The sequence below is a fragment of the Gouania willdenowi genome, chromosome 5, assembly GCF_900634775.1.
Source record: "Gouania willdenowi chromosome 5, fGouWil2.1, whole genome shotgun sequence".
Classification (NCBI taxonomy): Eukaryota; Metazoa; Chordata; class Actinopteri; order Blenniiformes; family Gobiesocidae; genus Gouania; species Gouania willdenowi.
The window spans coordinates 2,608,038-2,624,715 of record NC_041048.1 but is presented as its reverse complement, the minus strand read 5'-3'; the positions used below and the strand labels follow the sequence as shown (position 1 = coordinate 2,624,715).

The 16,678-nt window shown below is 34.3% G+C and overlaps 1 protein-coding gene across 1 annotated transcript in view; it reads left to right on the top strand.

Annotated features, from left to right (window-relative positions):
• ptprt (protein tyrosine phosphatase receptor type T) overlaps nucleotides 1-16,678 on the top strand; it is a 341,442-nt gene that overhangs the window by 303,288 nt on the left and 21,476 nt on the right. Inside the window, exons 26-29 of the mRNA XM_028445860.1 lie at nucleotides 6,046-6,082; nucleotides 6,466-6,563; nucleotides 8,002-8,118; nucleotides 14,563-14,717. Of these exons, the coding sequence (XP_028301661.1) occupies nucleotides 6,046-6,082; nucleotides 6,466-6,563; nucleotides 8,002-8,118; nucleotides 14,563-14,717 (407 nt within the window). The remainder of the gene's footprint in view (nucleotides 1-6,045; nucleotides 6,083-6,465; nucleotides 6,564-8,001; nucleotides 8,119-14,562; nucleotides 14,718-16,678) is intronic.

Here is a 16,678-nt window from a genome sequence, read left to right as displayed (position 1 = left end):
AATTAGTCGCAAGGGTTAATTTTGATACCAGTAGATTGTAATAACAGTCGTAATCAAGTGCGTTTTTAGAATAACGGTTTCACAGTTTACCCTGGGAAATATAAAAATATCGTTTGAGTTATTATTGTATTTGTGTGTCCATTAAAAAAGGATGGCATGGTTAGTCTTATTTAGCAGAGGTTCATCATAATGTAAATTTAAAATGTACACGTTTTAAATGTAGATTTGAAGGTTTTGTGTCTATTGTTACATAGAAATCATTCTCTGACCAAATTGTATGTGTTATTAATCCGTGTAAATCCCAAAACTGTGGGAAATGAAGGGTTAAAAAAACTGCTTAAGGTAAGATTGTATTAACATGAGTGTTACTTCAAAAACAAATCAAAATCACTGGACTGATGTGCTTCCTTGTTAAGGAGCAAGTGCTGCTAATGCAACACCACTTTTGCTCAAGTAAAAAAAGACTGTGTGAATAAACGAAATTGAAGTTTTGCATGTCAGCTTTTTTGTTCGATGTTAACTGTACTTGGAACCAGTTTGATAAATTGCGTACATAAATAAAAAATAATAATAATTTGAAACATACCTTCACTTAAATGATTTTCCATCCGTGTTTTCCCAAATTAGAGCGATGCCTTTAAATAGGTGAATTGGTATGTCTTACTGGAAAACAACTTGAAAATAGTCTAAATGATGTGAATAAAAAATAGCAATAAAATAAAATGTAACCACATTCATGATTTGTCTTGTCCATTATTTGCCAGTTTAAACTAATTATTCCTACTTTTTAAAATTGCATTCACTCGTTTTTGCCAATTTTAAGGCAATATTGACACTTTGAACTCTTTCTTTTTTCTTTTTTTTAACCACTTTTTCTGTCCATTTTTGGCCTCTTTAAATTGCAACTTTTAACCAATGTCTGTGATTTTTAAAATCCTATTTCACCACCTTTTTGGTCACTTTTAATCCATTTTATTTCTGATTAAAACAAGGATTTACATCTTTAGGATAACTATATACTATGGCCCAAATAACTAACTTCCTGGATAACAGTGGATATTATTCAGATGAATAAATAAATGTGGTTATCACAGATTCCTAGAACAATGGACCATCATTTTACTGACTTTATGGATGGACCCTAAAAAACTCTCCCCTTTATTTCCCCTTACAGATGGCCCTGTTTCCATAGGACTGTTCCTCAATGTTCATGTCTGTTCAACCACCAAGGTTGAGAACCACTGTCATAAGGAACCATCGAGTTAAAGATGTAAAATACTGGGACTTTGAATAAGAAATAATGAAGGACATACATTTTTATTGGGAGACTGAGGAAATATATTAATATGCAGATACATTTTGACATAAATAATCAAATATTGCTGCATTTGGTCGGTCGTCTGCTCACAAATATGCTCAGTTTATTTGTTATAATATAACACAGAATTGTGTTTAGAGTTGCTGAGATATTTTTGCTAAATATCTGTCATCAATTTGAATTCAAAGCCAAGATTTTTGCACTTTATTTGTATTATTCTGTATGTGGATTGTTTCAAGATGGAAAGATGTGAAATAAATGTGATATTTCTACTTTTGAAGTACGGTGTTGAACTGCTGAAGTCAGCATCCAATAGGAACATTTCAAAATCCAAATAAAAAGACTGAGAGGGTGACTTCATAATTTATTTTTTTTCATCATCTAAAGCACGTTCAATCCCAATCACAAATGCATCTGCGTTGCTTTGCCTTAACGACAAAGTTTTATTTCACTCTTCATGTTCTCCACTTCACTCTTGGCCTGTTGGAGATCGTCTATTTTCTTCTCCAGCTCAGTGCTCGTCATCTTCTTCTTCCATTCTACAGTCATCTGAGACAAAACAGTATCCAAGATGATTTGGACCTCACACAGTGTGATCTCCATCTGTTCCATTCCACTGTCGGCCTGTTGGACAGCTTTCTTTAAACAGAGGATCTCCTTATCTTTCTTCTCCAATTCAATGGTTGTTGTCTTCTCCCATTCAGCTTGCATCTGAGACACAGTGTCCTGATGGTGGTGGTTGAGCCTATGCACTTCATGCTCCATGTTCTCCACTCCACCTTCTGCCTGTTGGAGAGCTTTCTTTAAAGAGAGGATCTCCTCATTTTTCTTTTCAAGCTCAGTTCTCGTCTTCTTCTCCCATTCTGCTTCCATCTGACACACCATATCATCACGGACGCTTTTCAACTCACACACTTCGCTCTTCATGTTCTCCACTTCTCTCTTGGCCTGTTGGAGATCGTCCATTAAAGAGAGGATCTCCTCATCTTTCTTATCCAGCTCAGTGCTTGACGTCGTCTCCTTCTTCTTTGTCCTCCTCCTTCTGTTTCTTCCCCTTCCGCTTGTGGCGGCGAGCACCTTCATTTCATTGTTCTCCTTCACCAGAAGCTCAGTTTTTTGTGTTTCTTTCTCCTTTTCCTCAATCAGAGTGAGATGTTGGTTGAGCCTACACACTTCACTCTTCATGTTCTCCACTTCACTCTTGGCCTGCTGGAGATCGTCTATTTTCTTCTCCAGCTCAGTGCTCGTCATCTTCTTCTGCCATTCTACAGTCATCTGAGACACAACAGTATCCAAGATGATTTGGACCTCACACAGTGTGATCTCTATCTGTTCCATTCCACTGTCGGCCTGTTGGACAGCTTTCTTAAAAGTGAGGATCTCCTTATCTTTCTTCCCCAATTCAGTGCTCATCTTCTGCTCCCATTCAGCTTGCATCTGAGACACAGTGTCCTGATGGTGGTGGTTGAGCCTATGCACTTCATGCTCCATGTTCTCCACTCCACTTTCTGCCTGTTGGAGAGCTTTCTTTAAAGAGTGGATTTCCTCATCTTTTCTCACGAGCTCGGTGCTCATCTTCTTCTCCCACGCTCTCATCTGAGACACAGTATCATTCAAGATGCTGTTGAACTCACATTGAATTTCTCTCAGTGAGCTGCTAGACCCATTGTTCCTCTTTTCACTCTGACTGCAGACCCTCTGCCATCCAGGTCCATCTCCAACCACCTCATCCATGATCCTGATCTACTCTCCAAGCTTTCCTCTCCAAGAAGACTTCTATCAGTCCTTCGTGCAGTCAAGCAGAAAATTCAATACACACTCAATGTGTGCTGCTGGGTCCTTTCACAAGAATCTCTCCCTTTCCGTTAAATAAACTCAATGTGCTTTTATAAACTCAATGCAGTTTAACTTGTAATGAATGTCTCTGAGAACGATTATCAAAGTCACACTGAGCAGGCTCTGATATTTTAGAACAGTTAGGACTCAAAGTACCTTTGATGTTTTAGAACACCTATTAGTCAAAGTACCTTTGATGTTTTAGAACACTTATTACGCAAAGTACCTTTGATGTTTTAGAACACTTATTACTCAAAGCACAGAATGTTCCAAATGTTCCACATGAACAGGGGGATAAAAGAAGAGATTAATTAGGACCGTACCATTCTATTTATTCATGTCAAACAGAAAAAGCTTGCGGTATGTGTGTTAATGATAGCGCACCTGACTCAGTATGTCAGTTCTACATTCGTCATGTCTAGTTAAAAGCATGTTTCTTCATGCACGTGTAACGTAGTGTTAGGATGGTTCATGTTTGAGCAGTAATTCATAGTGGTCAGTGTGTAGTGTTCAGTGTTGTGCTAGTTACTGAAAAAAGTAACTAGTTTCCATTACTAGTTACTTCATTCACAAAGTAACTCAGTTACTATTTTGATTACTTACACAAAAAAGTAATACGTTACTGGAAAAAGTAACTTTTGAGTTACTTAGAATTAAAGAATGTATTATTTATTTTGGGTAATTTGTGTCCATACAGCTTCATATTAGTGCTGTAATAATATAATAATCCACTGTTGATCAACTGCTATAAAACAGCCATAAATGATGTGCATATAAAACACAAAACAGCTTCTCCAAAATTAATACAGTAATTTTTCAGCCTTAGCACAGTAATGTAATGTAAGCTGTGCATATTCCAGGTGCACATTCTGCTGTTGAAAATGCTTATAAAAATAAATGTGGAAAAACTAATTCACAGAATTTTTCTCAGCTACACAATGCTAAACATATTAGGAAAAAAGAAAAAAGAAAAGAAAAAAAAAACATAGGCTAATGAGCTGCTGTTAGCAGTGACTCAGCAGTCGCGACAGGCTGCATATTTACAACAACATACCGTGCAATAGTTTGGCTGACCTGTTCCTGGATAACAGTCACAGTCCATTAAAATCCAGCCGCAGCGTTAGCTTAGCTTCACTGATGCATCTTTTGGAGACAAAAATAATCAGTGTATTTCCACTCTGAGAAGCTTGTCCTGCTCTGTGCTTCCTTGTTAATCTGATTGGTCAACTGTGATGTGATGCATTACGTTTAATCTGATTGATTAGCTATGATGTCATGCATTACGTTTAATCTGATTGATCGGCTATGATGTGATGCATTACGTTTAATCTGATTGGTCAGCTGTGATGTGATGCATTACGTTTAATCTGATTGGTCAGCTATGATTTGATGCATTATGTTTAATCTGATTTATTGGCTATGATGTGATGCATTACATTTAATCTGATTGGTTGGCTATGATGTGATGCATTACGTTTAATCTGATTGATTGGCTATGATGTGATGCATTACGTTTAATCTGATTGGTCATCTATGATTTGATGCATTACATTTAATCTGATTGGTTGGCTATGATGTGATGCATTACGTTTAATCTGATTGATTGGTTATGATTTGATGCATTACGTTTAATCTGATTGATTGGCTATGATGTGATGCATTACGTTTAATCTGAATTAATGAGTCAGACTTTTTAAATTAATAATTTGTTTATGTTCCTTGTCTTTTATGCCTATTTGTTAATACTAGGCATGCAACAGTAATATTCTCTACAGGGTTGGGCTCACTTATAATTGTAATTGCATTATTGATAATTAAGTATGCATTATTGATAATTAATTACAATTATGACATAACCGTATTTGCTAAATTCTGTGACCGTTGTGATCTTAATTGAATTGTAATTGAGTTCTAATAATTGACTTAGAACTGTAACATGGTTCCCCGGTTTCATGTCAGTTACAATTACTGTCTAATACATACAGTATGTAGTTAACAATTAAAATATATTTCATATTAAGTTTTCCTCCAACATGTGAGTGAATCTTCACCTCCCCCCAATAAAGGTGGTAAGTTAGGATATAGTTCATTTAAATAGAGACGATGCACAGAGTAACTATACTGTGAATGTAACTTATGTAGTAGCTAATGCTAAATTCATCTCTTGACTCTATTTGACAATTATAAAACTATTATCTTTATTAACAGTCAGTGAAAAAACAAGCAGCTTAAACTGTGTGTGTGTGTGTGTGTGTGTGTGTGCGTGTGCGTGTGTGCGTGCGTGCGTGCGTGCGTGCGTGTTGTCAGTAAATTTAAAAAGAATTGGATTAAAACTATTCATGATAAATTCATTCTAATGTAAAAGTTTGTCCTTATGGTGGCGCTAGAGAACAGGTCAATGTTTCATTATCAAAGGCCTTATTTATGGATTCAACAAAGTGTCTGACACTAAAACTTAGTCAACAATTTACTGGACGCAAATACTGTATCTGTGGGGTCAGATTGACCCCAGGGGTAACATGTTATTATTGAGGATAATAGGAGGGTTAATGGGTTAAAAAGTATTAGAGATAAGTTTGAGACCCACTGCTCTAAAGGACCAGATTTGGCCCCCGGGCCTTGAGTTTGACACATGTGATCTAAAACATGGTGGATGGGGGGCTCTGAAGAACCAGTGAGAAAAGGTTCATTATGGTTTTTAGTGAGTCATTGTTTTCCATGTGGAAAAAAATAATGATTTAAAGTTGAAAAAAAAAAAGAAGTAAATTTAAAGTGGGATTCAATAAAAATATAATAATAAAAATAAAAGTCAGTCTAAAAAAATGATGGGGTCATATGTGAAAGTAGGAAAGAAATGACATGTTTATGCTTCCTCTTTATTTCTCTCTCAGGGTTACCACAGACCCAGACATTACATCGCCACACAAGGTAATTACACGTGTGTGTGTGTGTGGGCGCGCGTGCGTGTGTGTACGTCATCCTTTCAGACTATGAGGTGATTACTAAAACCTCCTAAACCTAAACTGTCATATTAAATCCCCCTGACAAATTTAAGACCCCTTTGCCTCCACCAACCCCCCTCCCCTCCCCCAACAACTTCTTAGAAGAGTGGTGAAGCTGTGTACGTACGCAGACGTGCACGTGTGCTATTTTTTTACGTTTTTAGAGTCTATTGTTTATCTTTGATCCTGAATTACTGTATGTTTCGTTTTTTAAATGTGTATTTCTGCCCCCACCCACACATGCACACACACACACACACACACACACACACACACACACACACACGCACACACGCACACACACACCAGGACCCATGCAGGAGACAGTGAGGGACTTTTGGAGGATGGTCTGGCAAGAGAATTCAGCCTCTATCGTCATGGTAACAAACCTGGTGGAAGTGGGACGGGTGAGTTAACACAGTGTGTGTACTAGGTGTGTACATTGTCATGGATCTGATGATACGATACGATTTTCATGTCTCAATACAATATTTCCCCAAACTAAACAATATCATATACAGGTTCGTCACGACATCGCGGTATCAATAATTGTAAATTTCACCTTTACAAGTACAAAATGGTAACAAATACAATGTATTTCTTTTTTATTTTTATTTTGTGAGAACAAGTAAATACTGGTAATGAACTGTTTAGTAACACAGTAAAATATAACTTTTGCTTCTATAACAGTTTAACAAGGTCTGATGGTGCGTTCACTGACACCTAGTGACCGGACGTTTACGAGCTATGCATATGTTGGCGCAATTAAATGTTTTTTTTCTTTGTTAAAAAAACATGATAAAAAAATATTGTTTATTGTTTTTTTTTTTTTTTTGGATCGATAAGATAATTGCGCAGTGAAATATCGCGACAGAATACCGTTGAAGAAATGTTGACGGATATTTTTTTGTTTATTATTTAGTATATGTTACAAGCAAAGATGCAGTTGTAGTTCGGTCAGTGTATGTTTTTCTCATTGGGTTTTCTGTTCAGAAATAGACATAAAAAGAAAACAAAAATGAAGGGTTATTTTATTTTTTTTATTTTAAAGGGATACTGCACTGTGTTTACAAGTTTGGAATGTACTTATTAGTAGATTTATGTCCAACAAAACACATTATTTTGCACCATATTCATAAAATGAACTTTTAAAAATGGGACCACTTTACAGTTTTAGAGCCTGTGTTCCTCCATCTTGAAATCACATGACTGATGATGTCACAGGGCCCCACTTCCTGTAAACATCCCATTGTTTTCTTTTGGAGTGAAACATTCAGCCTGATTTTTAGGTCATTTAGTAGATTTTTCGATCATTTAGTAGCTTTTTTAGATCATTTTGTAGCTTTTTAGATCATTTTGTAGCTTTTTAGATCATTTTGTAGCTTTTTCAGTCACAATGACAACTTGTGCTGCTTTTTGTTGCTCTAAATAAACAGGAAACATGAAAGATATCGATGTAAACCTCTGTTCACCGAAACAGGATCAAAACAATTTTGACCCGAAAAATGATTTGTGACCACAGGAGGCCACATTTCCAACTTTGCGGTTTGGTAGTGGACAATGAAGCAGAGAAGAAGAGTTCTCCTAAGCGACCTTTACCTTTTCGGCCAAACTTAAAAATCATAAAATAAGATTGTAATTCGAACTTAATTCAGTTATTCCTGCATTAAAAATCACCTTTAAAAACATTGTGCAATATATAATTGTATTTATAATCTCTATAATCAGTGTAGTTCAATGTTGGTGCATGAATGCTTTTTTTACAATAAATCTTTATTTAAAGACTGATCAATAATGTTAACAATGGCTGTTGTTTAACAGATATTGTGTACAATGTGTTTGCAGGTGAAATGTGTGCGTTACTGGCCTGATGAGACGGAGCTGTATGGAGACATCAAGGTGACCTTGATAGAAACCGAGCCACTGGCCGAATACGTCATACGGACGTTCACCGTTCAAAAAGTAAAGTAACGTTACTTTATTTATGAAATGTTTTTGTGGTTTTGCCTTCCAATGTGAGATTTAAGTTTGTAACTCATAAAGTTTTAATACACGTAAAGTAAACGGACACAGATGCCATTGAAACGACCAGAACCACCATTTAGTTTGGTTACAGGATTTACCAAAACACCCACTAATATACCCAGTAGCTGGTTTTAATACAGTTTGACATTAAAATTCACTGCAGGTACTGTTTAACTGGTTAGTGCATTTCAGGGCTGGGGTCAATTACAATTACAATTACGTCTTCAATTATCCATGTTCAATTACAACTTAATTCTGATCACGGTGACCGGCATTAATCCCAGTTACATTTAAAATTATGATATTTCCCTTGTAAGTCAATTACTATGTTATCAATTACTAAAGTTCAAATTCAATTACCAAACCTGAAATAAATAACCCCTTAAAACGCATCCTCCTTTTGTGTTAGCTTTCTGTTAGCATCTCTTATTACATAGATTGGGGTTAATTATAATTATAATCAAGTAATTGAAATAATCTGTTTCTGTTGTAATCGGAATTTAATTGTAATTGAGTTCAGATAATTGACTTTGTCATTGTAATTGGTATGATGCATTCTAATAAAACTGCAATTTAATTAAACACAAACCTGTGAACATGTTACAGTTTTATGGTTTACACATATTTTATGTATTTAATCATTTTTAAAATGTGTTTCATATCAAGTTTACCTGTTAATGACCTTCAGGATCATTTTACCATTAAAATATATATATAATATATATATATAAAACAAGGTAACCAAACAACAATGAAAACAAAACAAATGAGATGATGGATCATATTTTTTAGGCTCAGTGATTGAGATTAATTGTAATTGAACTTTTGTGATTGAGAATGTGATTGTAATTGACTCTCAGGGATAAAAAATAATACTTTTAACTTTTTTTGTTGATTTTATTTGTTTATTTTAGTGGTTGGACTCAATTTAAATAATAATAATAATAATAATAATAATAATGCAATTGACTAGAGACCTTACAATATATTTGACTTAAATATAAATGCATTTTGGTATATGACTGAATGAATGAAAATGATGAATGATCTTATAAAACAAAAGTGTTTATTATTTCCATCATTCAGTGCTAACATAATAATAAAACAAGCTCAGACGCCCACACCAAAAATATTAATACCAATATTTTCATTAATACGGAAACCTAACGAGGTAATCAATAGATGAAAAACAAATTAGGTGATAGATAATATGTTTTAGTGTATTTTACAGCTGACATGGGTCACAGATGCTAACAGAAAGCTAACACAAGAGGGCGGTTATGTTTTATGGGCTCATTGACTTCAGGCTTCGTAATTTAAACTGTAAAAGTAATTGACTTTCAGGGGAAAATAATAATTGTCATTTTAATTGTAATTTTAAAAAAAAATGTATAATTGAAGGCAAAATTGTAATATGAAAATGTAATTGACTGTAACCCTGAAGAAAACCCCACACAAGCAGATGCAGGGTTTAAATCCCACTCTGAATGTTCTCAATTTGACACTTTCGGAGTCGAACTCGGGCCATATTTTGCCGTGTGGCACAAAGCTACTGTGCTGCTAGCAAACTTAATATTCCCTAATATCCTCCAAACCTTATGGTTTCTTCTGATCTTTTCACACCTCTCCCTCTCTATTATCCTCAACTCTGTATTTCTTTCCTTTTCAAAATCAGCTTATAAAGTCAAGTCTTCAAGTCTGTTCTGTCAGCTCATTTAGCATGCCATCAGTGTGTGTGTGCGTGTGTGTGCGCGCCTGCAAATTCAAAGAAAGCTGATTTAAAAATGCCCGTCAGAAATCACTCTGCACACACATTTACAGCCGTTCATTTTAGGTTTTTCTCTTTCAGCTACAGTAGAGCTGCAGACATGAGCACGTGCACACAAAGGAACAGAAACATGAATACATGCTGTACGGAGGACGTTTTAACTAAAGAAGCACTAAGGCACAATGATAGAGAATCAAAAACACACAAATTTACATCGAAAAGTATCCAAAATGACAGAAAATAATAGAAAACACACAAAATGACTCATAACAAAAAACTTAGAAAAATAAATGACAGGAAAATACACTAAATGACTTCAATAATCATACAAATTTATAGAAAAGTATCCGGAATGACGAAAGAAAATGAAAAAACACAAAACAACGTAGCACAAAAAACAACAAAGCAAACAAATTGACAGTAAAATACACAAAGTGACTGAAATAAAACATACACATTTATAGAAAAGCATCTAAAATGACAGATTAATTTACAAAAGACAAGAAAAAACACACAAAACATCAAATACACACAAAATGTCTCCAAAAATGCCAAATAACAACAAAAATACACACTATGACTTAAAAAAAAAACATACAAAATTATAGAAAAGTATTCAAAATGACAGAGAAATACAACATGAATACAAAAAAAAAAAGTTAAAAAAATTAAGAATGACGCCAAAAACACATTGAACAGCAACAAAAACAAATCGACATCAACAAAAACGCACAAAATGCTAAAATAAATGTCACACAATCACATTTTTGTGGCCCTCGCAGTGATAGAAGTTGATCATTTCTGGCTTAGAGTTTAAATTCTAATATGAAATCAGCCTGAAGCGTTTTTATTCGCAACTGTTTTTGAGATGCTACACGTTAGTGTAAATATTAAAATATAAACAGCAGCTGTGAAAGGAGGAATGTGCGTTAAAGAGAAATATAGCAGGAAGTTATTGGCAGGAGAAAAGATTGTAACTCAAATTTTAACTAACGTTTGTTTTCCCCATTTTGTTTTTTTTTTAAATTTTTACTTGGAATGAACATGTTCATATTTTTAAGCACAGTAGAAGAAAACAGCTCACTTACTGTATGTTTTATCCTCCTGAGAATCAGAAAAAAAAACATATTTCAGTGTAACTTTTTGTGACTTTCTGCCATTTTGAAGCAGAAAACAACATTCAATTTAGAATTTTATAAAGTTATATATTTATATATATATATATATATATATATATATATTTTTTTTTTTTTTCTTTCTCGCAGTTATGATATCCAACTTTTTATAGAAAAAGTCTTTATTTTTTTTACCATCTGGGGCAGAATATTAAATGCACACCAAAAGGTTAGCTCGCTAGCGAGTTAGCAATTAATTCTATCCAAATTATTTTTGTCATATTTTTGAATATGTTATGGCTTATTCAGACAACTTTTTTTTCAAGAAATTTACTCCGATCTCCTGACTTATTTCAACTGTCAACTGCCAGTCTTCTTCAGAGGCGTCTGCAGATCACTATAATGTGTCCTTGACTTTGTGTTCTTTTTGAATAATTATGATTATGAAAAATGGTAGTAATTAGTCAAAACATATCAGGTGATTAAAACAAATTTCCTGAAAATAAAGGTTGTGTGAATAAATAAAACCATAACATATTAGGCTAGTTAGCAATTTGCTAAAAACACTATTATTAAATAGTCTTTACGTCCTTTATTAATGACATTTAAATAAATGCTTTTCTATTTGTTTAAATGTTTTAACTTCCCTCAGGCAGTACATTATAATATTTGATTTGTTCATAATTTAAAACAGTATGATTTTTATTTGTAGAATAAAAGAAAATTAAAATAAAAGCTGTAATATTTGAGTTCCCATGGTTCTGTCCTAACACTAGCATGTTAATAAAAAGGTTAGGATGACCTTTTATTATTATTATATTCATCAGGAATGAGTAGAGTATGACAGAAATAAAAAAACGTCTACCGCAGAGGACAAAACTGAAAAGAAGGATTTATTACGGACGTACTGTATTTAAAACCCTTTTGTCCTATTTTAGTTTATGAGTTATTGAGTTTAAAATTCAGACGAGTGGCTCAGATATTAAGGGAATCTATTGGTCACTAATATGTCACACTATGTTAAAGATAATAATGTATTTATTCACTGTGTTAATCCAATTACAGACATTCTGGATTACTAGTTGTGTTTATTTCATTTCCATGAGGAAAACACTGTGTTTTCCTTTTGAGTTATTTTTCCATCTAGAATCCAAATATGTCATTTCATCCCCCATTATGTTCGCTGTTAGAAAATGTGACATTTAATCAGCTTTTCTGCAGCAATAAAATGTCGAGATATCATCACATAAACAGCCACAAATTATCTCTTATGTCAATTTTTTGGGCTGAGATTTGTGCCACGACAAACTGAATTTGATTAGTTGGTATTGAATTTGAAAGTAACAACTTGAAATTGAATTTACTGTTTTGAAATTGAATTGGTAACTTGAAGTTGTATTTTTTTCCTGTTAAAAAAATAATAATAATAATCCTCCTCGTACGTTGCAAAAAATCACTATATTTCTGCTTTTCTAATTAAGATTCACTGCACAGAGACACACAAGGCTAAGCAATCAATCACCGATTCATGAAACTCCTGTTTACGTCTACAAAAACTCCTTCACGGCCCGTTGAGGGTGTGACCATAGATATCTATAATATTTATTATGGAACATTTTCAAAAATACAAACTCTCAATGAGGAGAATAAACTCAACTTCTTCAAAAGCAAAAAACAAAAGAGTTACATTAAAGGAAAATTTAAAAAAAAATATTGCAAATATAAGATTTATCCAAGGCTAAATATGGTCAATCTGTAAACAAAAACTAATAAATCTGGGGCTGTGACACATTTCAGTTTAAGTGTCTTTGTGAGCTCAGACATATGCACATAAACATATCTACATACAAACATATACATATGTACATACACAGGTGAACATAAACACACACTTTAAATTAAAATAATAAATTATTAGCAAAGTCTAAACATAACTTCAATGCAAATTGACTATGGCTATATAGATGTATAATAAATACGGTAACACCTATTAACCAATAATTAGTTGGTTATTAGCATGCAAATTAGTAACATATTGACTCTTAATTTGTCATTATTAAGTATTTATTAATGCCTTATTCTGCATGGCCTTATTATACGACCAGTAATCCATTAACTGAGAGTTTTCCCTCAAACCTCAGAATTACTTATTAGTAATAAGTAAGGAAGTTGTTGTATATGAATTACAATCTCAATATGTTAGGGTTAGGTTTAGGATTAAGGTTAACGTTAACCCTAATCCTAACCCTGTTTGGACTGCGAGACTGCCATCAAGTGTATACTAAGGCCTTAATAAGAATAAGGCATTAATAAGTTCTAAATAAGGCATTAATAAGAATAAGGCATTAATAAGAATAAGGCATTAATAACTTCTAAATAAGGCATTAATAAGAATAAGGCATTAATAACTTCTAAATAAGGCATTAATAACTTCTAAATAAGGCATTAATAAGAATAAGGCATTAATAAGTTCTTAATAATGACAAATTAAGAGCCAATACGTTACTGATGCTAATACGCAACTAATTAATGGTTAATAGGTGTTCCCTAAACTAAAGTGTCACCATAAATACACATTTATTATAGATATCTATGGTCACACCCTCACCGGGCTGTGAAGGAGTTTTTGTAGACGTAAACAGGAGTTCCATGAATCAGTGATTGATTGCTCAACCTTGTGGACCAGGGGTGTGTCTCCGTGTAGTGAATTTGAATTAGAAAAGCAGAAATATATTAAATTTTTGGAATGTACTAAGATTTTTTTTTTTTTCAGCAGGGAAAAAAAATACAATTTCAAGTTACAAATTCAGTTTCAAAACAGTAAATTCAATTTCAAGTTGTTACTTTCAAATTCAATACTAGCTTTTCAAATTGAGTGTCTAGTGGCACAAATCTCAGCCCATCCAATCATTTACTGTATGTTTGGCTAAATCGGCCTTATTTTTACTGATAGGACATGATTTAGGTCATTATTTTTATTTTGAAGGGGTTATACTGCATATTTCTGTTACATCCATTAGAAATGCTAAATCTACTTTTGCACTGAGTGTTTGAGCTGAAAGTCTTTCCCCTAAAGGGCCATCAGGAGACTTGAAAAATCAATTAATCTTTTTTCTTTTTTTTTTCTGGAGCTAAAATGTCCTTCAGTATTCTTCCTGTAAAATAGGCAAATGAGTCACAATGAGTGTTCCTGTCTCTCGTTCCCAGAAGTGGCCCAAAGTGCCATCTTGAGATAGATTTGTTTTCTATTTGAAGCCAAAATGGCACCAATAAGACCTGAAGTCCCCTGTAGCCATTCATTCTCCAACCATGATGCGTTTTCATGTCAAGCTTTCCCCCAAACAGCCATTAAAAGAATGGAGAAGACTCATGCATAACAGACAAAAACCTAGTACCAGGAGACACGGTCTACTACTCCTGAATTTATTCTAACAACACATTTAAACGTCTTCCCTCTGGATGTTTTTTTTATTTATTTATTTTTATTGTGTTTTGCAGAAAGGCCACCACGAGATCCGTGAACTGCGTCAGTTTCATTTCACCAGCTGGCCGGATCACGGAGTTCCTTGTTACGCCACAGGACTGCTGGGCTTCATAAGACAAGTCAAGTTTCTCAACCCCCCGGAGGCGGGACCCATAGTGGCCCACTGCAGGTAAGGAACGGGCCACACGTACATGTAGGTGGGACAAGATATGAAAACTTCACAGTGAGGGTATGAGTGGTATCACTAGGAGAGCAGAGCAGGGGGTCCGATAGAAAAATACAAATCTATACTACAGTATACTACTACACACCAGATTGTTATGGCTTGTTTTAAATGTTTATAGTTCAAAAATATGGTATTGCATCGTTATTCCAAGGTCATTGTCGTTTATCGCAGTGATTTTCAAACTTTTTTCTCTGGTGCCTCTTTGATTAAATGCAACTTAATTTCAACAAAATGTGATCATTCCTTCCTCAAGAATAGTCAGAATCTTTTTAAGTATGAACCCAACAGGTCTCTCAGGGTGAGTTCACACCAACGGATCCGAAAGTGGTTAAAACGCTCTACGAAACTCATAAAATGTGTAATCTCGTATTTTAGAACAGTAGTCGTAAAGTCCTTTAGGTGTAGGGATGTAACGATTAATCGTAAGGCAGTTAAAAATCGATTCATAGGTATCACGGTTCACATCGATTTTCTGAAAATTGAATCGCAGTACTTTTTTTTAAACAGCAGAGGGCGCTATATATTTATCCTTCTCTTGTCTAAATGCTGAGGCGGTGGGTGGAATCTGCTACTGCTTTCTTTCTGGCCGCCTTCTACTCTCAAACATATTCATAAATGATTCCTTACCCCTTTAGCACCGAAAGAATATCTGTAATATTACGTGAATATCTGTAAAAGTCACGTTTTTCTATTAGCTCTGTCTGCTAGCATAGCATCTCTTCTTCACTGCACAGAATAGCTGCATCCCAACCGACCACTGGGTTACCAGCGCCCTCTGCTGGTCAAAACAAATATCTGACGTAAATACAGTGCAGACTGTTTTTTTTTTTCTTTTTCTAAAGTCCAATTGTTAAGGCATAAAATACATTTTCAGTTGCACTTTTAAAAAGAAAAATAACTATTATGCAGTTTTGCATTGTTTACTATAGAACCAGAATTTAAATTAATAGGCTTCTTCTTCATTTGTATTATTCCTTTATTTATTTCATTCAACATTTATTTTTAGTTAGATTGCATTGTTCTGAATAGTTTATCAAGTGATTCTTTTGACAATGAAAAATAAAAGGAAAACAGTACAGTAGTTTCTAGTTTTTTTTCCCCATCATCATTTGTCGACAGTCCCATTTTGTAAAATAAATCGTGAGAGAATCGTATCGTGAATCATATTGGGAGTTGAATGAATCGTTACATCCCTATTTTGGTGAAAAGAAAAAATGGTTTATCTGTTACCCGTGCATGCTCAATCTTCAGCAAGAATGTTGTCACGCCCCCCAGTTTGGGAACCCCTCCTCCATCTTATCGTATAGTACAGTTCATGAGTCAGTTACGATGACTGTTACAGACAATTTTTGTTATATTGTCATACGTATGATGGAGTAATAAAAAAAGCACACATCCCTTTGTTTAGCTCTTTAAATTCACCTGTACGTTTAGTTGTTTCTTTTTTATTTACAATTTTTGTTGCGAGCACAGGCTCTCAAACACACACACACATGCACACACACACATGGCTCTGTCTTGTTCCCAAAATCAAATTGATGGTGTTAACCTTTAAAGGGACGACAGTAAAAGACAGAATATCCTCTCAAACCTTTGGGAAAATGAGGGATGAATTTGCGATCCTTTAGTGACGTATATTTAACCTCTACGCTGGTTGTGAGGAGGGCAGAAGTTTTAAAAGGTCGTAGTGCTGCTCACACTATGAAATAAAAGAATGTTCCTGCTACTTTTCCTCAGCCTGTCACCAACATTCAACATTAATGTATTCTAATAAGAGCCCCACGTTGATAAGACACCTCAGGATAAGTGTGTATGGAGGGATTGAACTTTCTGACCCATTGCATAAGTAAAGCCTCTGATGTCGTTCATCTTTAATACTATATTAAATTAATAAACCCACAGTA